General features: G+C 32.7%; 1 protein-coding gene across 1 annotated transcript; it reads right to left on the bottom strand.

Moving 5' to 3' along the window:
* Window positions 1–1,166: 1,166 nt before the first annotated feature.
* Window positions 1,167–27,869, bottom strand: LOC132751031 (sushi, von Willebrand factor type A, EGF and pentraxin domain-containing protein 1-like). The gene is made up of 21 exons (XM_060741128.1): window positions 27,818–27,869; window positions 26,954–27,160; window positions 24,864–25,037; window positions 24,175–24,354; window positions 23,652–23,828; window positions 22,618–22,788; window positions 21,120–21,290; window positions 20,274–20,450; window positions 19,719–19,898; window positions 16,987–17,163; window positions 15,899–16,075; window positions 15,302–15,478; window positions 13,781–13,957; window positions 12,461–12,595; window positions 11,120–11,245; window positions 10,718–10,843; window positions 8,113–8,234; window positions 7,102–7,452; window positions 6,239–6,440; window positions 4,634–4,919; window positions 1,167–3,375 (listed from the first exon to the last, which is right to left on the bottom strand). The coding sequence occupies exons 1-21, from the start codon at window positions 27,867–27,869 to the stop codon at window positions 3,075–3,077; spliced, it is 3,846 nt and encodes a 1,281-aa protein (XP_060597111.1). The 3' UTR covers window positions 1,167–3,074.
* Between the last annotated feature and the right edge of the window lie 78 nt (window positions 27,870–27,947).

Here is a 27,947-nt window from a genome sequence, read left to right as displayed (position 1 = left end):
TGAGCTAGAGTTCATTTATTATAAACAGTCTTTCCGACTATTTTGCTTTAAATCTAGGCCGAAACATTTGCTGCTAGTATTCATAATAAACAAAACGTCATATCTAAATGTTGACGGACGACAAAAGATGGACATTCAACGATCCTCAAAGCTCACTCTGATCAAGCTCTGTTGAGCTTCAATACATACCAAAATAGCGGCTTTGTTTCTTGAGATAAAGTTTAACAAAGTAACGAAATCAAACTAGCGTCAAATTTATTTTTCTCAAATATGAAAATGTAGTAAAATGATAGTAAATGGCAACAATTATGATGAACATACACATATAAAAGTATTTCTGTCAGAAAAAAAAAAGATCTGAACATTTGGTTTCTTTTTAAACACATAAGAAATGCAACAGAGTGCAGACTAACTTGGCAGTCTCATTCGGTCAACGGTCATTAAAGGTTTTTTTTTCTTTTTTTTCCGGTGCCGTGTATATAAGTGAATACACCGGGTAATACAGTTATTTAAGCAACATCTGTTGAACTGAACATGCTTTCAAACTAAATTTGATTCGAAAAATGTAATACAATATCGTTTAAGGCGTCGAGAGGGACAACGTACAGTTATCTTTATTGGTATATATACTATTAAAACACAATACACAGAAAAGCCAACTGAAATAAGACCTTGATATAACCATCCGGCGAAAATCAGCATTTCATTTGACTTTTATATTTAAATAATCATTATAAATTATTTTACAAATTTCTTAGCGACTGATTTCTTTCATTTCCAGTGAATACCTTGTCAGAATATGAGAATCATGATCAGCAATGAAGGGCGGCATTCAATAAACGCAGCCGAACAACACAGATCCACTAACAACGTTAAGCATCTCTCCAAACAAAAACAGATCGCGCACAAGGGCGAAGCGAATTAAAAAGTGTAAATGTACCATGGAGGATTGTGGGGAAAAGGTACATTGCTATGTACCGGGCTTTGTTATGCAATTTCAATTTTTTTTTAATTTCATTGGTGTGACATTTACATCTAGAAATGTGTGCAAAGGACACGGGTGCCCCCACACACCACTGTTCTGTCAATCTTATGACTCTAAGTCAAATATGTTATGGACTTCATGTGCCACAAGTTGAAAACTAAAAATCTTTTACTAAGTATACGGCAATAACTTTACAAATACTAATTTACAAATACTGAATAAATCCACAAACAAACCCCAAGGTGCATAAGTACACATGCTGACCAACATTCTTGTAATCTTTCAGGCCTATGCATTTTCCGTTATGCATGAACAAGTAGAAAATTGCAAATTTATACAACTGTAAGTCAAGGGCAAAAACTGAAGAAATCCACATGCGAGTCCCAGGTACATAGCTTCAAAGTGATGTTGATAATTATTCCTGTAATTTAGTGATGTTGATCATTATTCCTGTAAAGTTGGTTGATTCTAACTAAAGCACTCAATGAACAAATAACACACCATAATGAAACGGTTTTAACTAAGTCAAGGGCAATTACTTTACAAATACTGGATTAATTCACAAGCGAAACCCAGGATGCACAATTACATATGCTGAGCAACATTCCCGTAAGGTTTCATGACTATATGTAAAATCCTTTTTGAGTTACATGCGACACAAATTGAAAATTGCAAAATTGTACTAAGTCAAGGGCAATAACTATAAAAATTCTACATAATTTCACACGAAAATATCTATGTACACAACTACACATGCTGATCAACACTCCTGTAAAGTGTCATGACTCTAGGTCAAATCCTTTTCGAGTTACATGCGACAAGAGTTGAAAATTCAACAAGTCAAGGGCAATTACTCTAAAACTAATAAATAAATCCCAACGAAAATACAAAGGTGCACAACTACACATGCTAATCAACATTTCCGTTAAGTTTCATGACTCTATGTCAAATACTTATTGAGTTACGTGCGACACAAAAGAGAACGGAAGAACGGACGGACGAACGGACAAGGGTAAATCTACCCCCCCCTCCCCCCAAGAGGGGGCACAAAAAATCGGATTGACTTTTATGACAAATAACCTAATGCTCAGCACAATTTACGAGTGATAATATTTTTTTTTACAACAGCCAATGAGGCCGAGACGATTCTGGTTACAAACTCTAGTAAACCGTTCTTCAAACATTTTTCTAATTTTAAAAGCTTAAAATTATTGAGGTCCCAATAATAGGTAAGGTAAGCAAATGAAGTATACATTCTTGCCAGTTTAATTAAAATAAACCAAAAACGCAATTAGTCTTATGCATACTTACATTATTAAACGGAACACAAATGAACAATAAAAGTGAAAGAGTAACTATAGAATATGTTCAAGATATCCGATAAAAATACAACTCATGGGGTAAAAAGCAATGATTGAAATACATTTTTATATAACTGTTCAATCGTCATATCAAGAAACAATTATTGAAAAAATCATCAACACAAATAATTTTTTCGTAACGCATTTACAAACTAAAAGGTAAAACAATGGCGCACTTATGAAGAAAAACAATACAATATAGAGTAAAAGATATTTTTGGAAATAGTAAATTGTGTGACGATTGGCAATCAGTGAACTGTATATTCCATTGAAAACATAACGTAAAACTTTGATTTTTAAGTTTGAATTGTATGCAATATAAGATAAAAGCCGGCAAAAGTGCAACAAAAATAAAATAAAAAAGATAAAAAAAATAAATGCGAAGACAATTTTCATTGTAAAAGTAACACATTTCATTATTAAAGGCTTGTCGTATAAAACGTTAAAAAAGGAGAAACAACGTGAATAAAATGTGCAAACTATAGAATAAACAGCATCGTCTAATTGTAGACACACATTAGATTAATTTAGGGGTAATCTTCTGTCGACTTCTGTGCGAACTTGTTGATCAGGTTTCAAGTTTTGTTTAGTCTAAATCCTCAATTTTCCTCACTTCCTACTCTATAAACACTCTTAGTAGGGTACCAAACAGATATGACATACATGTATGTTCAAATTAAATGTTTTCCTCATAGAATAGTTAAATCTGAAGAATGTTTACTTCAAAGCTACTCAAAGAGGTAGCTTAACTGTCCGGAGATGAGGATCAAATAAACTACCAAGTTAACTGAAACGCGTTGTTCACTTCCACCACTGAAGTATGTAACAACAGATCGCCTTTTCCTGGCAATGGGCTCATCTGCAGGGTTAAAATTAGAGCAATCATCAGACGGGTTCATTTCATAGAATAAATGGCACAAATGTTTGTCTCCACCACAGCATTTGTAGAAATATTGTAAAGTCTTGTAGTCGTCCTTTTCAAAGGTAGCAAAACCGCCTCCTACGTTACCTTTCATTAAAGCCCCATAACTAAAAATATATATGAAACATAGACGTATTTTGATCAAATTGAAAATTCTGCACGAGACACCTTACATTTAACTTAGAAAGATAATCAAGTGGAAAATTTTGTCAAATCCTAATGAGACAAATGCATATGATACAAATGTTATAATCAAATCCAAATGTTAAATATGGTATCAAAATCTGAATAAGAAAATTGTGGTTCCACATGTTACCGATTGAAATTCAAAAGAAATAAACATTTTTTTTATCCATAAATTACGATTTTATAATCTTAATGGGACAATTGTAAATCTAGATGTGCCATATATTATTCGAAAATGAAAATTCTAAATTCAGGTGTTATAACTAAATTTAACTTTAGAATTCTAAATCCTACCGGTATCTCTTCGAGAACAGCAACTGAACAGAAGCGAATGAGACAGTTAAAAGCATAAAAATCAATTTCATTTTATACAAATAAGACAAATAAAGCTAAGACAACCCATACTGAATCTCAGACAATTAGATAAAAATTGAAACGACTTAAGATCAACTGAGACATTTAGAAAAAAAATATTTTGCTGGCGAAAATAAGTAACAAAACCATAGATTTTGTCGCATGTTGAAGAAGAAATAAACCGTATAAGATGCTAAATCATTTGACCTTGACTCAACATTTGTGTCTATCTAATGTGTAGAACAATTGAGCACAAACTACTGAGGTGACCTTTTTATGATTGTAGTGTTTTTGGTGTCTGTCGTTTTCCATACTTGATTTAAAGGAAGCACAAGCCAAAAGTTTATGAATTTTCAAATTTATAGGTCAAAGACCATATCATAAAAATAGATTTCTTTGTCAAAATCATAGTCCTCCTGATATCAGAGATAAATTGCGCATAAAAAATGTGCTAGTGGTCATAGCTGTATAATAAACCAATATGATGGAATAATTCAGAATTTGAAAGTTTGTGAAAGGTAACTTGATCAAAATCAAGATTAGCCATTATTCAATATTTCACCTGAACCTGTACAAATGTTCAAATTTTCTTTGTGTTACATATTAAATAACACAACTGTCACCAAGTCCCCTGACAAACCGGGTCATGATTTTTCAAACATTGTTGTGGTCGACGTTACAATGCTTTACACAAAAATATCTAAGGCCACGTTCTTCAAATATTATTATCATTTAATATTATTTCGGGCTTGCGAAAAACAAAGTTTACAAAGTCAACTCGATGAATACAAACATTGAGAATAGCATGTGATTATCCTTATTTACCTGTAGCAACAGGTCTGCTTCACTCCATCATTGTTAAAGAACCACGCCTCATAACATGTCGTAGGTAGTGAGTTCTTGTACAACGGGTTAACAGTACGGTAACTGTAGTCAAGGTCCATCTGCTGCTGAGTGCAGGGACATGCATAGGCCAATTTCCTGTTCTCCGTTATCCAATTTCGGATAGTAGAATTGTGTCTAAATTGAATACATTCGCTTTCGTTCCGCAATAACTGGTTCGTTTTGTTATCATTGCTACTGACGTTAAATATCCATCTTCCTGCTAAGGCTGTCGCAAGTGAATTAAAAAGATTAAAACTTATATTGTGCTGCAGGTTTGTATAAAATTAATAGTACAACAAGAATTAATGCATACTTCCAGTGTCTAAATATGTATCTAGCGTTCAATGTCTGACAATAATTTGTAACTTGTATAAAGCTTTACTCATCAATAGGACCTACGTTGATAGCTGGTTGGTATCCATGATTTAGACTGATCTGATCTGGGTTCGAATTTCAACAGGATGCTTATATATTATGTAGTACGATTTTGAAGACTTATAGATTTTGTATTCGACCAAGAGTCACGGCCATTATAATTCTAATTTGTTTACAATATGTGCTCTTATTGTATCGATTTTACTCAAAACAACGCCAATATAAACAAATATTTATATCTTTACCAAATTATCAAGATTATTATTTCTAACCGCATATATCAGAATACAAATGCAACTAAGGGAAAGTCGGTCAATCGCATAAAAAGCAGTATGCCTCAGATTTGTCTTTTGTTCAGATATTTGAGGTTGTTAATTCAGTGATAACTCAAAGACGTTTCCACAAGGTTTTTCTTTCTTTCTGTTTATCAGTTTTTTATCTTTACTTACGTAAAGCAAATAATGGATAATTGTTTAAACATGTAAATAGAAATTTCGTAAAACTTTGAACGATACAAGAAAATTGAAATTGAATAGAAAATATTAAAGAAATGAAACAGTTTGGGCATAAATGCTGTTTTTCTTTAGTTATCTGCACCTGGAATCGGAACTGATGTTTTGTTTCAGGAAAGTTTTCATGAGCAGATCACTCAAAACCGCAGAAATCACCACATTATTTGATTTTCTTGATCAAGGTTCGGAATATGCTGAAATTGTATGCATAATTCAAAAAGAAAAAAATATGTTCACTTGTGCAAATGTTCCTTGTTTGCCTTGTAAAAATGACGTAAGTAAGTAAGTAATGTCAGTTAATAATTTTATTCTTGTAACATAGGTGTATGGACCAAAAAGAATAGGAAACGCCTTAAAATATCCACAAATAATAACCCATTTTTTTCAAAATAAACAGGCATTTTAAAACTGTTGGGATGAAAATTAAAAGGTTTATCAATTTGTGATTTTTTTTTAAATTTTACCTATACTGTTAATATTTATATATTTCATTGACTATACATAAAGTTCTCTCGAGTCAGATTAGTTTAGGATTTATTTTATCTATCTTAATAGTGTTTGTGATAATAAGTATAGTTATAATAAAATATTTTCCCATGATCTGTTTTATTATTCTTGTATACTAGTTGTATACATGTATAAAAATATTCATACTCACCTGGATGAACATTAGATTCACTATTTAGCATTGACATGTTATTACTAGTCCCAGAAATAAACCCTGTCTTGTCAGGTAGACTATATCCAGCAGAGCTTGGAATGTTGTCGTCCAACTTTAACGACCACAACTCGTGGTCGTAATTAAACATAACATAGGAATAAATTCCGTCAGATATTAGAATAGCCTGCATCGTTGCGTTCTAAAATATGTAAGTTAATTGAATTTAATATTATCCGTCTCACTTATAAAACAAATAGTACTATGACGAATCGGGCCTGTGTTGATTTATGCATTTTGTCTTTTTACGACAGAGGTGAAAATTAAAATACTAAGATATATAGATCTCTGGTCGGACTGAAATGACCTGTACACTGACTAGGCTTGATGACATTACATGCAATTACAGAAACATCTATGCAATTTGTTATAAAAACCTACCTAAAGAATAATGGAAAAGTAAATTAAACTTATTGGTGCACGGCTGTTATATCCATATATTTTCTGTATCAAAACAGCCATAATCATAAATTATTTATTAAAATCACGCTTAATCATAATAAGTTTATTCAAAATAATATCAGTTCAGCTGGAAGCTATAAGCATATTGAAACACTCACGAATATGTTCCTGGAATCAACCAGTACTAAGCAATTAATGCAATGTTTCTTTCTCAATGAAACAACGGCTTGTTCCCGACTGGGTTTGAAACCACGCGGTTAGCAATCCTTAGATTACTAGTTAACCACTCGGCTACACCACCACTATATTTATAAGTATAATACTTTTTAGATGTTCAATAGACAAGGCAAGCTTACTTTGAAAATACAATGACATTTTACTACTTTATCGGTTTTTCATACCTGTGTTCTGATAAGCCTGGCTGGAATAATGTAGGAATGTTGTGTGACGTTGCGCCAGGTAACTACAATGGCAATACGTGGCTTAAAGTCTGTTAAGTTAAGGTAGTTAGTAAACTTTTGTCCAAGATCAGCTAGGTCTTTATGCAAGGTATCGTTTTGGCCATAATTGGTATAATACTGTAGCAGGTGAACTTCAACTCCTCCTGTAAGATCAGTAGAATCAAGGTCCGTCCAAAACGGAGCGATTACAGTTTGTCCATTGCTGAATCTTTTCCAGTCGTTTGGATTCTCGGCTCCATAGTTTTCATACAAAGGCTGGTATCCGAGAGTGAGAAAGCCATTCATGTTGGGCTATCGAGTAGAAATGGGAACAAAATATGACTATCACATCCTCATTGACTCCACGTTGAAAAGCAACATTATTTTTGTATTCTCTACCCAAGGGATGCGTTTCATAGAAAGTCCTAGTCTATCTAGTCTATCCTAAGTGCTATTACTAATGACAAACTATTCGACTAACTTATGACCGTTTCTGTAGTCAAAAGTTTAGACTTTTATTATATAAATTTTTCTGCTAAGAAAAGTTACAAAATACAAATCGAGATTTGTCAATGAACATCTGTATCGAAATTCCGAAAAGACGAAAACTATCTAGTTAGTAAGATAGTTAACGCGATCATTACATTGTTAACTGTTGGCAGTAATATACCACCATTAATTATAAATGATTTATTCCAAATCTTCGCAAGCTATAGATTTTTAATACGCTGATAAGCCGTTTGAAGTTGAGAACAAAAGAGCTAACAGGCGTTTTGCTCATAGATTTAATTATTTTTACTTTCAAAAATAAGCCATTCAAAATCATAACGGTGAAGGGCACGAAGTCGCCACACTCACTCACGAAGTAAACATGAGATATGCATTGTACATAATCAACACAAACAATTGTGAGCTCATTACTTTAACAAATTCTGCAATGTAAAATCATATAAAAAGAAAAGTGCAAATTACCCGAAATGAGTTGTAGTTTGTACCGAAATATGGAAATCTATAATGTATAGACTCTGCTCCTATCAGCTGATTATCTCCTCTGTGTATTGCCACCGGTGTTAAAAGATCTATGATCACTTTTTCTGAAGTATAATTATAAAAAGATCAGTCATTTATCAGGCACTCATTTGTTAAATAATGTGTTTTGAACATTCCAGAGCGCATGTACAGTTGGTGTTCCAATTCTTGATAAACTAGCATACATTAAAGGCCGGTGCCAATTTCGTTAAAATACTGCTAAGTTTGTTGTTTTTATTGTTGTTGTTGTTTGGTTGTTTATATTGTTGTTGAGGTCAAAACTGACCAACCAGAGCCTGACATTTAATACATGTACAGGGACCCAAATGCGATAAACCATTATTTCCGTAGAAAATTATCATAATGTATATATAAAATGAGCTATTGAAATGTTGGAAATTAATTATGGTTTGATGAGGTTTGGAAAAGTGAAGTATTCTTAAAGTGGATTGGTCTACAATTGTCATATTTTCCATAAGTATTTCAAATATGGATGGAAATGATAGAAATGAAATATATGAATATTCTGATAAAAAATTGCTTGGAAAAATGCTTATTACTTTCTAAATGATCCAGCATAAACATTTAAATATGATAAACAATAATATAATGTGCTATATGAATATATGTATTATCAGATCATGTATAACAACATTCATAGATAATTCTTTCGTGGTTTGTTTGTCTGATACTAAATACTATCAACATAATTATTTCTTGTATTTATACAGACCTTTCATTAAAGACTTATTCGCTTAAATAGCGTTATACCATACATAATACTATTAATAATATATCAAACAACTAATGTAAATTGATTCAAAAATCTTAAGCACATGCCGAAATGATGCATTCAACCATCTGAGGAACATTTAGGTAAACTCTACAACAAAATAATAGTAATGTTGATTTCATATTGTAACAATGCATATGTATATATACAGCCTTCTTGTTTATATATTCTATTTAAGAGACTATTGTAATATTGAATTAATATAACTTAAATAAGATATTGATTCTCTATCAATGTTTTTCATTTGAATTTCATAATACAAATAAAACATCCATATTTCTAAAAGTCAGGGACGTAGGTGGGTTTGAGTTATAGTGTAGTTGACTCCGGAGCATTCATCGCCTAGAACCTGTTTGTGTTGCTCTATATTGCTATAATTGTGTTTTAGCGTAAATTTAGATAGAAACGATATTAAAGTTTGTCTTTTGAAATTTCAGGGAGACAATTACAATTATGTTAGACATTTTTTTCCTGAAAAATTAGCAATAGGTCATGGCCTATTGGAAGTTTCGCCGCTGAAAATATTAAAGACATGGTGGCTGATTTGTGTCATTCGTGTTTTCGCTCAGCTTTTAGTTTTGCTCAGTTTTAATAAATAAAACTTCGCACCGCGGCGTCGCGCAGTGAAATTTAAGAAACAAGTTTTATATCTTAAACTTTGTTCCGCGCCCCCGCTTATTATCGTGTTTTCGCTCCGCACCCACGCTGTTTCATTTCTTAAATTTCGCTGCGCGACCCTTCGCGCGAAGTTTTAATTATTAAACTTCGTCCCGTGCCCTCGCTAATAACGACTTTTCGCTCCACGCCCCCGGTTTTTGAACTTGTTAATTCTCGACTTTTCGCCGGGAAAAAACACACTGGCACAAATCAGCCACCATGTAAAGATACTGCATTATTGTTCGAGTTCATTTGTTATAGTATTATTGAGTCAATGTTTTTATATTACGTGAAATTTAAATGGTTTTGAACTAATATAGATATACATATAAATACTAGTATCATTATATAAGTAGAACAGAAAATTTTAAAATATGCGGGAGAAATTCGTTGCTTTAATTTGTGATAGCTAAGATTAAATCTTATTTGCCTTGTTTCCTTATGATACATGGAAAGGAAATCTAAGATAAGCCTGCTGCTTTGTGACTTCAAGTTTTTTTTCATTTTACTTTATGTTTTACTTATCTATTTACTTTATTTATGTTTTTCTTGTTTGGCGTTAGATGTTTTAGAAATATAATGTCGTATAGTTGAGATAAATACTGTTTGCACAGGTTAATTAGTAAGACATAATTTTATGTAAATGAATAATGAACACGGTTTTACAATATATTTCTATTTCATAATGTGAACTCTTAGCCTGACATATTATATTACACTATACGAAAACAACATGGACAAATGTAAAAAATGATAGATAATGTATTTGGGAGTCGGCTAGATTATACGAATTTCATGAATACTGGTCGAAAAGGCCTGTCTAGGGAGTTCGAATTTGGTATTTGACCAGAGCAGATATACACTTATGTATGAGTTATAAAATGTGAAACATCTGTGCGTTTCTTAATCATCCACTTCACAACAATAAGATCAAAAATTGGTTGAGATTCTTACATACGATTGTATCTTTTCGTAGTTAAAATAAATACTTGTCTAAGGAAATGATTAAAAGTTATATCTGAGGTAGGACCAATCATTTAACATTAAACAACATATTATGCAAGTACATGTAATAATGAATCGTAAACTTAGTCTTACTGTAACAGTGTACTTTAGGATCTCCTTGCGAATATTCTACGTCGCACGTGCAGTTGTAACTTCCGGGTGAATTTGTACATTTAGCATGCGGACCGCACGTTGTACTATCAGCACATTCATCAGTATCTAAAAAACAACAACAGCAACAACAAACAATAGCAGAAACAGTGACTTATTCATTATCCCTTATGTACAGACTCAATCAAACCGATTCTGCAATTTTCATGTAGTTTTGCTGATTTAAATGATTCCGAGAAATTAATATTTATCAGATATTTATTATAGTATAACCTTGAACAAAAACATGACAAAAACATTTAAGGCCAAACTATGTACATGATAAAGTATGTCTGATGAAAATCAAAGAAAATTATATATTTCGAATCATCTATATTTATTTACCTTCTGTGCAGTTTCCACCTGTCCATCCTTGAAAACACATGCAAATGAAGCCGCCCATATAATTGATGCACCGAGAACCATTCTTGTTACAGAAGTTTGTACTAGAATTGGAACATTCGTCTATATCTGTATAGATATTGTATATCATATGTCAAAACGAATATTATTTGTATATATATTATCTGTATAGATATTGTATATCATATGTCAAAACAAATATTATTTGGGGTCTATAATGGTCTCTGTTTATAAACAATTACGATAAAATTGTTATGTAGCATTTCGTTTTATGAATACATCTACGGACAAATATACGTAGAAAATCAAAGGACTTAAAGCACCGATAAAACGCTTGTTACATACACATCAGAAATTGAAATGGCCACAATAACTATTCATTTTCATTTTAATTTATCGAAATCGTGAATATTCCAGTAACAGTTTTCAACTGTGTTTTCAAATGAACATTTTATGACAAACCAGTCAATGCAATCAATATGCAATCGTTTTTATTTTCACAACTGTTACAATATTACCAAGGTGGTCTCAATTTTCTTTTTAAGATTTGTTTTTGACGTTGCCTAGTTATACATGAATCGGTATTAATATGAATAACAACAGATAAACGTGCTCAATTACGAAAAGTAAACTAGTAATATTACGGTAACCAGAGTTTAAGGAGGCACCAGAAAAACGATCGGGGTAGGGTATACTATATGTTTCAATTGACAATAAATAAAGTATATTAAAATCAGGAAACGTTAGTACATGTATAATTATAAAAGCCAACATTTACTGTTGTGAAAATGACAAATAGTTAAACCTACATTGCTGAAAGTGAAGGTGTTAAGCCTTTTTCAGCAGTAAAGGACACGTCAACTACATGTGCAAGATATAACAACCTTGTACAAGTGTAACCATAAAACTACTATTGGCAGAGTGGTGGATATTAGAACTCTTTATGTGCCTTAATTGTCTGTGTTGTATTTTAAGACGCCCGTTAAAAAAATGTGTAAATCAGCTAACCAGTACTTTGAAGTGAATAAAAAGCGTATTTAAATGTATTCTTTCTTTTCTTTCTTTCTTTACAATTCACCTTAAACTCTTCATTATTTGTATTTAACTTCATTATTAGACAAACTTGTTTTTTATGATTACTTTCTAAATAAGTTGGCTTGGCATGCTGCCAAGAACATGATAAAAAGCAAATTTATGAAACATGCAATTTGTATTGGTAATTAAGAATACAGGATATGCAACCGCCATATAAAATTCATGGTCATTGTTATTTAAGATAATATTCGACATTTGCATTTTGGCTTAAGGAAAAAAAATCTTTACCTTGACATTTTTGTCCCCTCCCATTCGAGAGGTCTCTGAACCCTTTTTGACAATTACAGCTGTAAGATCCTTTGCTATTTGTGCATGAAGCATACAAGTCGCAATCTGTGTGGTATTCGGCACACTCATCTATGTCTTTCGAGGATAACAATAGTACAAATATTAGTGTAAGACTTAAAAAAGATTAGAACACGACACTAAATATCGTATGTCTGTATACACCGGACAAGGCGCTTACATGATTAAATGCAAAAATATTGCCTTTTCACCAAACGGAATGAACTTAAAACGTCCAATTCATCTCTTCACACCGATTTATATACGATAATGGATTTGGTGAAGAAAGCTGTATTTTCAACTTTGTGATCATGATTTCTGCAATCGTCTATAGGTACTGCTCTAACACTGCAGCGGGTTAAATCCCGAATAATAAAGAACCACTATGCGCCATAAATGCTTTAATTGTTATGTTTGAAAATTTTACTTTTCGTGTTCTGATATATTTTCAAAAAAGTAACTTACTCAATGGCAAATTACCTGAAACATCTTTTGCATCCGTTGCCTTTTGGTTTTTAGTACGGTTAACGTAAATACAATAAAAGCAATTCTTTAGATTTTACCCGAGCACATTAGTACATTAATAATTTGATGTTTATCAAAGGGAAGTATTAAATGTAATACGCCAATGGAGGTTATTCAAAAAAAAAGTTGTCCGCCAAACTTTGAAAAAAAGTATTAGTAATAGTTTGAATACATTTCTTATTTAGAACAGACATGATTTGGCGTCTTTATGTTTCAGTGATTATACAAGTTTCATTTCGATGTTTATTTGGACAGAACTACCACTACCAAAAAAATTTCACAAGTTAAAAATAGGGAAATATTTGGCTACAGAAACCAGAACCTTCCTAATGGCTATGGTATCTCACAAGCTTCATCATAACGCTATTTTTTTCAAATTACAAGTACATGTTATAGCACGGTTCCCATAGATAATTTCACTATCGCTTTGGACAGTTTCTTGAATTAATTTGAAAGACGGAAGAGTAAAAATATTTTTCATAAGTAATAAACAATAATCACGTAAAATTATATGTTTGCATGATGTAATGTATAATTGGGCATGCTCAGCTGTGTCTGACAAATCGCTTGATCCAAATATTTACACGTTACTTAATTGTTTCCGCGGTGGTTAAGTATACTATAATAACTTACCATTAAAACATGGCTGCGCTTTATTTTTCCAGATTTAGAGGCCGAAGCATTCGTATCATAAATGCATTAACTAAGTACTTCTGGTTGTCAAACATATATATATACCTTTACATACTGGGGGAGGACTACTCCAGTTACCACTTGCGGTGCACGTGACAAAGTCGACACCTTGTATGCGGTATCCTGTATTGCACGTATATGTAGCATTATCATTATAATTCATTGTGTGGCCCGGTGCAGGATTTATATAACCATTGGTAGGGTTATCAAGCCTGTCACATGCTGAAAAATAAGAAATACGAATATTTGATACATAATCAATCATCATGTATTTCTCAGCCATATACAGATCACATATATTTCTGCTATACTCCATCACTCTGCAAAATGCTGATCACACATCACTCTGCCAATTGCCGATCATACATCACTCTGTTATATGCAAATCACACATCACTCTACAATATACCGATCACACATTACTCTGCAAATGCCGATCATATATCACTCTACAAAATGCCGACCAAACATCACTCTACAATATATCGATCATACATAACTCTGCAATATGCCTATAATACATCACTCTGCTGTATGCCGCACACTACAATATACCGATCATACACCACTAATCTGTAATATGCCAATGATAATCTATCACTCTGATATATGCCGATCACAAAAACTTTATAATATACTGATCATACATCAGGCTGCTATATGTCGGGCATGTTATTCTTCTATATGCCATTCTCATGACACTCTGCAATAGGTCGATAATATATAAAATATCAGTTCGATATACCGATCACATATCACTATTCCATGTGCCGACCATACATCACTCAGACATATGCCAATCACACATACATCTGCTACATGCCGATCCCACAACACTCTATCATATTGTAATCACACATCACCTTGCTTAATGCCGATCGCACACTACTCTATCATATTATGATCACACGTCATTCTGCTACATGCCGAGCACACATCACTCTACCATATTATGATTACACATTATTCTGCTACATGCCGATCCCACAACACTCTATCATATTATAATCACACGTCATTCTGCTAAATGCCGATCATACATCACTCTGACATATGCCAATCACCCATACTTCTGCTACATGCCGATCACACAACACTCTATCGTATTATGATCACACACAATTCTACTACATGCCAATCACATATCACTTTGTCATATACCGATTACAAATCACTGCGCAATATGCCGATCACACATCACTCTGAAATATACCTTCCACATATCTCTCGGCCACATACCATTTGGGCTAAATATATCTCTGCTACCGATTACATATCCCTCTGCTTTACACATATCACATATCCCAGATCACACATGAAACTTAATTATGTTAATAAAGGCGTGGAAAGGCCTCTAAGTTCAACACTCTTCACACTATGATTAGGTTTTTGATAACCACACACTGAATTTATATGACAGGATGTCATAAAATTATTAGAAGGCATTGTTTAAGAAAGAAAATATAATAAGGCCAAGACTATTGCTAATTATGATCATTATATTTCATTTCTATCATAATTCTTTTTAACAACAAAAGTGTCATATTTTCTTCAATAAGAACTCACTTTTTATATTGCACGACGGTCTTTTCGAACTCCAGGTTTTGTTAGCTAGGCAAAATGCGGTGTTATTTCCTTGTAGGTTATACCCTGGATTACAGCTGTATGTTATATTTGACATGTACACTATTCCATTGCTCGTATCAACTGTACCATTAGCGGGATTATCCGGATGACTACAATCTTAGAAAACGGTCAAGAATGATATTTACACAAATGTAACAGCAACAAATGGTGTAACAGCAATCAATATGTAACAACAAACAATGGTGTATTAGCAACTAATTGTGTAACAGCCCACGATATTATCATACATCACTGATTTATTTCCAGCGTAACATTACGTGACGTCACTTAACGACCCGCTGATATTACCTAAACCTATGATAATCATTATAGAAACACAAAAAATGAATTATACGTTAAAGTACATGCCAAGTTGACGGGCGTTTTTAAGAAAATTGAACACATTTTTAATAAATGAACAGAACATAAATATTATAATAAAAATAATATAAATTAAATATATATGGGAACATCTTTACTGACTAAGGAAAACATTATATGTGTGTACGAAGAAGATAACTATGAATTTTAACTAACTTCTGATGTCACATCTTGGTAAACGTAAACTCCATGTTTTGTTTGCCTGACATTTTGTTGTGTTAGTACCAATCAAATCGTAGCCGACATAGCAACTGTATATGGCAACGGATTGGAAAGTTGTACCATTATCTGTTGTTATGTTTCCATAAGTGGGACCTGCAGGCTGGCCACAATCTGTAAAGTTTCAGATCTTTCTTGAAAAATTATTTAGGTTGTTTTTATATATAATAAAGTTATAATAATAATGTTGATGTTTATATAGTTTTGTTACTGTCAGTTTATCAATAAATCACACTTTTTTCTCAAATTAAAAAAAAGATGCTTGTTTCATTACTTATTCGTTATTTATATATTTCTGAGAGGTTATATTTTTGTATTAAAATGGAGTCATATCACCTGTCAACACTCTTTTTAACTATTATCATAAATTGAGGTTAGAAGTAAGCCACTGCATTTTAAATTATAGAAAAGAAATGTCAGAAAATATCTAAAGGAAGAACTCAGATTGGTTCAAATTATCATCTTATGTCTTAGAAATTATCTTGATCAAAATCATTATACATGTATAAAACATGTACTATACTGTATAAAAGAAACAAGGTATTGCATGTATCTCATAATCAAAGTCAAACTGAATTGGTCTACAATGGAAGGTATACAATAAATAACTATGTAAATAGCATTTAGTATCAAAGAAGGAATTATATATGTATGCTTTTAGCAAATGTGAAATACATGATGCGATATAACCTTAGTATATATTCAATTAATTAACATGTTCAAGAACAAATATTGTAATACATCATATAAATGCTTATTTTAAATAACTTAGAATTTGATCAAAATTTTTTAAATAATATTTTGTTAGAATATCCAAATTATACATTTATTTTGCTTTTATCAATATTTGAAAAACTTATGGAAAATGTGCCAATTGCAGACCTATCAACTTTTGAAAAAAAAACGCAAAGTATCCATCGTCAATTTAACCAAATAAATATTTAAGATATTTTAAGAACACATAGAAAACATGCATGCATAAAAAGGACAGTTAGATATTACAAAGATTAAAACAAATCAAATACCATTTATTGTGCAATTTAGGTAATGTTCCGTCCAATTTCCTGATGATTGACAACGTGCTGCATTATCACCATACAGCGTATAGCCTATGTCGCATGTGTACCTTGCCACGGACTGATATTCAGTCCCATTTGTAAGGTTAACTTTACCGTGTGCAGGATCTTTCAATTTGGCGCAATCTGTAAAACACGTACACTCATATTTATTCTACTGCACGTTTTGTAACGGTGCATTTCATTGGATACTTGTGACGATTATATGAACTATATTTACGGCTGCTATCAATTTATGAATTACTGTACACGTTTTTCACAAAATAAATACATAAATTAGTAAATTTAAAAAAACCAAAAAAAAACTAATAAACTAACAAAAAAGAATCATTAACGGGAATGACTGTTGAATTTTCAATGTTAATTTAAGATTGTGAATTAAAAGGGAACCTCCTATATCAAAATTTCATGTAAATGCAGATGTCTTTGTATAACAAGAATGTAACCATAAACAGAAAGTCTTTTTTAGGTCGTCAGCGTCTATAAAGAGTCCATAAAACGCCATTGACTATTAAGAAAGATAACTCTTTACCGAAACTTAAAACCCGTGTTATCGGTGTTCTATATAGGGCATGTAAAACGACCAGGGAAGCCTTTTAAACGAGGAGACTACTGTGTTCTACCATAACTTCAAAAAGATGCAGGCAAATTTTTCAGATGGTGGAGCAAATATGAGCAACAGAAATACGAGCATAAATACACTAAAATGATTACATACTAAACTTTTTTTCTGTTACAGAATACCACGGCCGTTTCAGGGAGAAAACTCAATAAACTTAACAAATACATGTAAACAGAATGTAAAAGTTATGTGAAAAGAGAGATGAGCTTTCGGAACATTAAGAAAACAAATTGTTGTAGTTTGAAGCACAGAGATAATGCTGTTACTACAATTACAGTTTAAAAATTACCAGAAACTTTTAAACAACAGGTACTGAAATAAATTTCTTACGATATGAAAATATATTTTTATGAAAGTTTTTGATCAAAACTACCATGTATTTTAAATAGTACAAATAAAAAGATATAGAATTTTGTAAAAGGAAAGAAATTGTTTAGTTTTTGTTATTTTTTTAATATCATAAGAAGTGCATAAGAATATCTTTCAGATAGAACAATAATGAATATTCCGTAAGTTTTAAAGTGTCTCGACACTGAGGGTTTTTTTTAACATTAGGGGACATGGAAATGATTTTTCGAGATTAATTTTCCATTTGATGTAGGTCTAGACCAATAACTTGTTTGCAAAAGTCCAGACCATTCGCTCACTCCTTTTTTCCAGTATGATAATTCTAATTGTGAAATAATGACCAACCTTTGAAAAGCATTGCCACGCTTTTAACTCGACTGGGTATAGAATGGCACAAAAATACCATTTTCATTTCAATTCCGAGCATATTTTATGATCTTTTGCAAATCTCTCCCTTAAGCCCATCTCACACAGAACACACGGTTTATACGGTTAGCCACCCGTGTAAACCGTACATTCAACCGAACTAACCGTGAGTTTAACCGTGTTACACTCGGGCCATTCGAGTGTATCCGTGCAAGCCGTGTATTTTTTTTAACTTTTAAAAAACTGGTACGGATGCAATTTCCGTGTATGATCGTATTAACGACCGTACAAGACCGTAAGAGACCGTGTGAGACCGTTTGAGACCGTATATACAATCGTATGTGAAGTCCACTCCACGAGTGAGCCCAATCGTGCCAAGATCGTATATAAAGCGTATAGAATCGTTCAAGACCGTCCCCAAGTCCTACATCCAACACATTAACATCCGAATGTCACACGATCACTGAACGATTCACACCAGTGCACATACGGTTTCATACGATCGCTATACGACCGATATGGTTCAAGTACGAATCTTACATGGCAGACACGGTATAGTTCGGGTAAACACGGTCTCACACAGCCTCGTACGGTCTTACACGGCCTCTACATCACCATGAACTGTACAACGAAAACCACAACTACCTGCTAACACCCTCAATTGCTAGATCTACCCAGAGTACTTGCTGCATCATACTAGAATGTGTCCAAAGAAGAAAGTTCCCACGCACAGAAGGAATGCAAGAAGGGCCATCCAGGATCACCGACCACTCCAACCTTCTGACCCTGCCGAACCTGGTGAGCAGGGGGACCCTCCAATGTCTATAAGTCTTACCATGATTTCTAATAACCTTATCCTGTTATCTGTTGCATCTGGCAATGTTTTATATAACCAATATTCACATATATATTCATAGGTGTTCTTCTTTGAAAGTTTGAAATTTTATGAAGCCAAGACATCAGAATGGGTCAATTCATATCAAAACACACGAATATGTGATAGTTCGAGCATAACTCGAACAAAAGACGGCGGAACCCTATGTTAACCCTGTGAAAGTCGAGTAAATCGAGAAAAAATCGTGTTTAATCGTACCAAGCTGTACTTGGAGACGTGCAACAATCGTATGTAATCGTATGCAAATCGTGTTCAAACCTTGTTTGACCAAGTATATCCGTGCTATATACGTACATGCTCGTGCTATATTCGAGTCTAACTCGTCCCCAGGCACGGATGGAGCTAAATACTCGTACCAGTCAATCCGTGTATAACCGAGTATACCGTATGGGAACCGTGAGCCCAACCGTGTTTTGTGTGAGACGGGCTTTAGCAAGCATGGTTACATACCTTTTATCGAACAATTAGGAGCAGACCCGCTCCACGTTGCGTTCGCCTGACATATTCTTGTCGTTGAGGTGTTGGTATAATAGCCTTCGTTACATGTGTAAATCGCAACCGATTCATACGTTGTTGCACCATTGAGTAGAGAAACATTTCCGTTCGAAATATTTGAAAGGTTTTTGCAATCTAAAATTAACAAGAGCTGTCAGTAGGATAGCGTGCTTGACTATTTTCTATGTTTGATAGTAAAACAAAAGCCTGAATATTATGGAATTTTATAAGTGCAGAAAGCGAAAATAATTCTGTAAAAGAAATCTATGTTTGAGTTATGGGTCTTGGACAGTTGCCTCCTATTATTATTACAAATTAGTGTGTGGAGTTTTAACCAGATCATTGATACCAACTTGAATGCAAAAAAAAATAAAAATGTGAACAGCAAATTAAATTGTTAAGTAAACATCAATTTTGGTACTGCTGAACGTGATGTATTGTTGACTGGAACATAGACTACATAAAACTGAATAAACAGAAATACTACCAAGAAATAAATCTGTTTTATACCATTTATTTTGCATTGTACGTGGGGGTAATCCCAAGTCCCGTTTTTAGTGCAAGTTGTTATGTTACTACCATTTAAGGTATATCCAACATCACAGCTGTATGTTGATACGGATAAGTATGTTGTTCCGTTGCTTTGGTCAACAGTACCATTTGTAGGGTCGGTAATATTTCTACAGTCTGAAAAAAGTAACAACAAGAAATGAGCAGCCGCCAGTCGACATATTATTTATGTCGTCTAATACTCATTCGTATTGATAATGTGTTTAAAAGAATTATATAAGAAATAGATCTTTAAATTTCATCAAAACTATATAATTTGCTAGGGATCGACTTGAGAACTCATACAATAAACTCACCCTTTTATATGTTACATTTGCAGAACGACTTAAGTGTATATTTCCGCCTGTCGATAAGTTAGCGAATTGAAAAGTCCAAGAAGTTTCGCCCGGGGTAAAATTTAATGACAAGTTAGTTGATATTTACGCAAGTGGAAATTTAAGCGATTTTCACCAATTCGAGAAATTTCAGCGTCGCTAACTTAACCACTTAATGTACAAAAGTCATCAGGTACATTGGATTATTAAGTATACTTACCGTTTAATAGTTCTTTTTTGTAACATTTTTGTCTATATTAGAATTTCATAAACAACAATTCATTTACAGCCGGCATTTGTTTTGTCCTGAATAATATTTCACCCGTCGATTAAGTGTTCCAACATTTTCAAACGTAACAGTAGAATGATCCTTTACTTTAACCAACAAGCCGAGCCGAAACTTCTATCATAATAATTTCATGCAATTTAATTTACTTGAAAGAAAACATTTTTAAATATAACCGACACTTACCTTTGATATTGCATTTTGGAATACTGTTCCAATAGCCAGAAGCATTACATACCGATGATCCATTCTTAGTTAAGCTATAACCATCGTTGCATGTAAATGTTGCAATAGAATTATATGTCGTGTTTACGAATGTTACATTTCCATTATCTGGTTTTGTCAGATTGCCACAATCTATTGGAATAAAATACGTATGGCATACAGAATTATATTTGATATCTGTTTGCTCGTTATAATTACCTTTGAAGTAGTTATTTACTTTTGGAACTTTACAGAATCGCGTGGAGTTAAATTGACAGACCATTGATACGACATCTGATCACGTAGAGCGATGAGCGTTAAGAGAAGACAAGAATGTAGAGAAGACAAAAGTGTAGTGCAGACTAGAATGTGGAGTAGACGAAATGTATTGTAGATGAGGATGTAGTGTAGATGAGATTGCAGTTTATTTCATGCTTTCCAGTGTTTTATTGTAATATATCAGATGATTATATTCTGATAAACCACTAGTGGAATTTATAAATATATAATTTTCACTGTAGCCGGACAATATCTGAATGCGGATGAAAAGAAAATCATAACTAAATGGAATAACAGATAAATAAATAAATTTGCTTCTTTAGGAAAAGAAAGTCGATGTCATCATAAATCATGGTTAAAATGTAACAAAATTCAGAGAAATCTAACAGAACTATATTTCAAAATTGATGATGAGACGTCATGATGTGATGACGTCACAAAGGAGAATGCGCGACGTTACGCGGCAAAATCAGTAAAAAATACTTAAAATCACTTAAAAAGCATGAAATAAAAAGAAAATTTATTTCTTTTACATATAAGATTGAAATATATTTCATTCGTGAACACCAGCTATTATATTTTCACTCGAGGCTACGCCACTCGTGAAAATATTGCATCTGGTGTTCACTCAGTGAAATTATATTTCAATCTTACATGCAATACAAACAAATATCCTCTATGCAGTCAAAAATATAAAGCAGACCAGAATGCAGAGCAGACGAAAATATATTGTAGACGAGGATGTATTGTATACGAAAATGTATTGTATAGGAGGATGTAGACCAGTTGAGAATGCAAAACATACGATCTCTGTAAATCTAGTCTCTTTCTGCAGTCTGATATAATGATTATACAAGTATCCTTCAAAACTGTATAAGACGGGAATTATTCTTGTTAAAAAAAGGTATCCATTATAATGGATTCTTATAAATAATAATTAATCATACGCTCGTTTCAGTAGCCCCTTAACCTTTTGGAGGCAAATGGATATGCAAATGAGAAACTTGCAGACTAAGACGAACGGCAGAATTCTACGGTCTAATCATGGTTTGCTTTGTTCACTATTCAGTCAGTATTTGTTTTGCAAAATTGGAGTATGGACAGGTTCTTTTAAGATATTTTACGTGCATGGTATGGGAAAGATAATAATATTAGTATATATGTTTTAGTTTATAAAAGTGAAAATCAAAAGATAACGAACCTGTGATTCGGCATGTCGGTGGCTTTGTGTTCCATGTACCATTCAGCAAACAATACAAACTGCTGTTACCATGTAAGGTGAATCCTATGTCACACTGATAAGACGCCCGAGACGTTGTGACGTTTGCTTTGCCATTGGTAATGTTGGTATAATTCGCTGACTTAGTGCATGCTTCAAATACACACATAAAGAAAAATTTGACCCATTTAGCGTTGTTGTTTTTACAAGAAAGACATATGAGCCGTGTCACGACAAAACCAACATAGTGCATTTGTGACTAGCATGGGTCAAGCCCAGCCTGTGCATCCACGCAGTCTGATCAAGATCCATGCTGTTCGCTATCAGTTTCTCTACTTGTAATAGGGTTTGTAAGCGAACAGCATGGATCCTGATCAGACTGCGTGGATGCGCAGGCTGGTCTGGATCCATGCTGGTCGTAAAGCCATTATGTTGGTTTTGTCTTGACGCGGCTCATATGTTATTTTCTAAGATGATGGAGCATATTTGATAGATGTATAACAATATTGGATTACTGCAGCAGAGGATATATGTCTATAGACTTTATCACATAAATCAACATAATTATCTGTTTTATTGCATGATTAATGATATCAGACTAATTTACTAATTTGTTAAAAACACAATAAATTAAAGAAAAACACATAATTAACAGTGTTTTGTATCTATATAATCAAAAAACTCTGATTACTTTTAGTATAAATTTATTTGACATTGAACATTTAGACACTGAAACTGAATCGATGTAGAAAATGTGTAATATGAAAAACCTTTTTTTTTCTTTTTTTTCTTCTTCTTTTTTCTTTTTCTATGGACTCGGAAAATGAAAATGAAGGAGTGCAATATCTATTTGATTCGTTTTTTTGGACTAAACTGGAGACAAGAAGTTGAAGCTAAATTGATAAGACTGGATTAAAAAAAAGAAGATTTTTTTCCACATTACGTGGTGAAAATAGCGGTAGTTGACTGATCACATTTTATAATAATATTACGTAAATTCACTTAATTGTTCTTACTATTTAATGTACAGTTCTGTTCAATGTCATGCCAAGTGCCATCTGCTTGACATGTGGTAGAGTTATCCCCATGTAATGTATATCCGGGATTACATTTATATAAGGCTGATGCTCCAAACATTGTTCCATCTGAAAGGTCAACAGTACCGTTGCCTAGTTGTTCTGGGTCTCCACAATCTTGAAACAGTAAAAATATCAATTTGAATAAAATACAACAACGTAAAAAACGGAACTTTAACTCTGAAAAAGTACCTCAAGACTAAATGACCATATATTCTTTTTTTTCTTATTTCAGTATAGCGTGTCACTTCACGTCAAGTCCGTTTGGAGTCGCGGCCAAATTTCTATATTAAAATGACACAGATAATAAAAGGGGCTTGAAAAAAAAAGAACAAGATATTTTGCATTTGAAAATTAATGAAATCAGTGAAATTATTCTTTCGATATGAAAAAATACAAATACGTTTAGGCAAACTTTTATCTAGTTTAATTTAACATGTGACCAATCAGTCACGTGTCAAACCTTTAATTTTGCAATATGTTTTATTGTCACTCCAGTGTCCTGATGCCATGCAATTTATTGTGTTCGATCCTGTCAGGTTATAGCCGGCATCACATGTGAATGTAGCGTTTGAACCGTACACTGTGGTGTTTTTAGAAAATGTTATGGTGCCGTTTGCTGGTGCTGCAAGGTGTCCGCAATCTGTAAACATATTTGACCATTTGCAAATATATCATCACAAATAGATTTTTGACAAAGTATGTACAGTAAAAAACTGATGTATGCCGAAACAATAAATTTGAATTCAAAAGGTATCCAAAAGCTGCCATTATGTTGAATAACATGACAAGGCAATCAACAGGCGGCATCTAAAGTCATGCTTGGTAATAAATAATCAGCTCAATATTTGATATTCGTTTTAGTTTTCAATTCAATTTCAAAAGGAATGTTGAGCTTGACAATCGACATTTAGCTTAACATTCGATATACATTAGTTTCCAATACAATCTCAACAAAAGTAATGTTGGGCAAGACAATCCGCACTCCACTTGACATTCTAAATTACGGATGTTAAGCCATACAACAAAAGACATTTAGCTCAAGATAACGATGTCCGTTTGTAAAGAATGTAATTGTATTAATGATAATTTAGCAAGACAATCAACATTCATCACCGATGATTAAGTTTATAGATATTGAATGTACATTACCTTTAATCTGACAAACTGTGGTATTGTCACTCCAGAATCCAGTCGCCTGACACGTAACGGTAACATTTCCAAACACATTATATCCATTGTTACACGAATATGTGCCATTCGATTTAAATAATGTACTGTTCAACGTGACTTTGCCATTTGGTGGTGATGTTAAATTTCCACAATCTAAAGACAGTGAAATGTGGCATATAAGAAAACTGAACAATACAACAGGACCTGTCGTGTAAAGCAGTCAAATGCTCCCATTCCCCATCCCCTCCATCAGGCTAAGATGTGTCTAGATGTTGTCTTTTTCTATAAGCATAAACTTATTTATCCATCATCAGCATTTTTTATATTATCAAAGAACAATTATTGTTTGGAAACACATAAATCACGGAAAGTAGTGTCCGAAAAAGGAATTATCGCCAAAGGCATGGTCACTATAATAAGAAACATTAAAAATACTTTATCATATTCTACGTGTGCCCAATTGTTTAAAAACCAAAGTGCAACCTTGATATCTAAGTGTATTTTAAATCTTTCTAGCTCTTGACCTGTGATCTTTGCGTGTTACAAAATGTCATAATGCTACAAAAGTAGGCCTAGGTATTTAAAATTCCGTGAATGTAAAACAAAATTGATGTCTTAATATATGACCAATATTTCTTTTTATATAAGGGAACCCTTAAAAGTCTTAGAGTGAGTGACTTTGGTCTTAAAGCTTTACATTTATTCTCAGGCAGCACAAATTGCTTTAAAGTACCAAATTATTGTAAAAGCTGTAACTGAATGTCATAGATATGTTCTGGATATGACACTCAATGTACTGTCATATCATGACCCTTGCCATTCTAGTGTGAATTTTGCAGTTGCGATGCTGCGAAATGTGTTGACAACATGTCATCTTCATTAGCAACATATCTGTGAATATCTATTCCAAATTCCATCCTTAATAGCAAAATATATGCTCAAAAGAAGAACATCTGATCACAATTACAACATTTGACTAACAAGGTGTAACCTTGACCTTTTAACTGGAGACGTGGATCCTAAGCGCAACACAAGTCATCATCAGTATTCATCACGTCTTACACATTTAGGCAAGTCATTTTAAAATCCATCAAAACTGACATAATTGTTGACCGGACACAAACATCAGTGCACTATGAATATTATATCATGATTTGTAAATAAAAAATTGACCTTGACATTTGAGCTGGCAATCCTTTTTCTATGCGACATGTAGTCATAATGTACAACATATATATGCCAAGTTATTTTTAAAGCCATCGTTAAATGATGACCATAAGTGCCCTTTTATTAAAACAGTAATATCATAATTTTTTAAATTAAATGTGACCTTGACCTTTGAGCTGGGACCAGATTTTTGCGCCGGACTCGTTGTCATAATGCTCAACACATCTATGCATAATATTTCTAATACATCAGGAAAGACAGAAGTGTTGACCGGAAACAAAAATCAGTACATCAACACAATGTGCTAAACTTTAACACAATATCATTCATAAAGTGTCAGGTAAATCAAAGATGTTACGAATTCAAAACAGTTTACTTCAAAATATGATATGATGCTTAAATGGTGGGTTCATAACATTTCCTTTGCAGATTTGTTTTTCTTCGAATTCATTAAACACATCTAGCTCTTTTTTTTCCAACCGTTTCAACCGTAGCTTAATATTGTTAAAAAACAAACAATACATAGATTTTACATAATAAAACAGTACATGTATTTAAGTACGTGCATATAAACATTATTTAATTGCATTCTGTTGTTTTTTTGTAGATCGATTAGAGATTAATTAGAACATGATCAAATTTATGCATGTGAAACACAAACGTAACGTTATGAATAGAAATAAAAAACTACATATTCAATTTATTTTTGAAAGTGAATGATATTTATTCTTGATTCAAAATAACCTTAACCTATAATATTTATTTTTTAAGGTCTAGTATATGGCCTTTGTTATTATAAAACTTTGCTTCTGAACAGAACCCATTCAATATTTCATGACTTTGCTCTATAAAATGTCATTTACTTTTACAAAAAAATAAAATTTATCATCTAATAATTTCACCTTTTGGTATACATTCGGACACATTCTGCCATTTCCCTGTATGAGTACATGTAATGTTTGTTGTTGAGGTTCCAGTCGTTTGACCGACTTCCTGGTTGTAGTATCCTTCATCACACACAATCTCGCCCGTTGACTCATACTTTGTACCATTGTTCTGGTATCGTACCTGGGCATGACTCACATTAAGGATAGATATATTTCCACAATCTGTACATAAAAAAAAATTAATATAGATAACAGTATATTTATTTGTTTCAATATCATATATAAAATATCGCATATATCATATATCACATATCATATAATATATCACTTATAACATCATATTTATGTGTATTGTATTTTATTGGATTGCATTGTTTCGAAAAAAATGTTTAGAAAAATGAATATCTTGTGGCTATTGTCAAAAGTGGTTGAAGTTATAGATGAAGTACTTGAATAACGTTACGTGAATTTTTATTAATATAACTCTATGCTAATATGTCGGTTATTTACACCTCATGATATATTATATACTGGGGCTATTGAACAAAAAATAAAAGGGCATGCTTTTTAAAATTTAAAAATTTTGAAATTAGTTTTAAAAATTGTTTTTTAAAGTTTTTACAATGTCACACAAGTTAAGACTAGTACTTGTACAAAATAGTATTAGTTTTTAATGTTCAAGGGCGTAAAAGAATGGTGTCTACATATCCAGTGCCTGTGATAAAAGACCTTTATAAGATTTTGCCTTTTCCACTCTTGTATATTTTGTTGTACATTCAATGTAAAATGAAATGAAGTAATCATCAGTTGAAATACAATGTTTAAACTTAAAATTGAAAACAATTAAACTAATTGTATGTTCGTAAATAAAGCCCAAACCTTTTCTGATACAAGTCGGTATATTAGACAATTCCCAGTCCCCTTTGTACATTTTTTATTTCTGTTTTTTTGATATTTCCCTCCGTCTGTTCTCCTGTTTCCCTGTATTTCCCCCAAACACAGCTGATAA

The sequence above is a fragment of the Ruditapes philippinarum genome, unplaced genomic scaffold (assembly GCF_026571515.1).
Source record: "Ruditapes philippinarum isolate M1 unplaced genomic scaffold, ASM2657151v2 ctg2387_1_1_1_1, whole genome shotgun sequence".
In the NCBI taxonomy this organism is placed as follows: Eukaryota; Metazoa; Mollusca; class Bivalvia; order Venerida; family Veneridae; genus Ruditapes; species Ruditapes philippinarum.
Note: the sequence above shows the minus strand (reverse complement) of the source record. Positions and strands in the feature narration are given on the sequence as shown.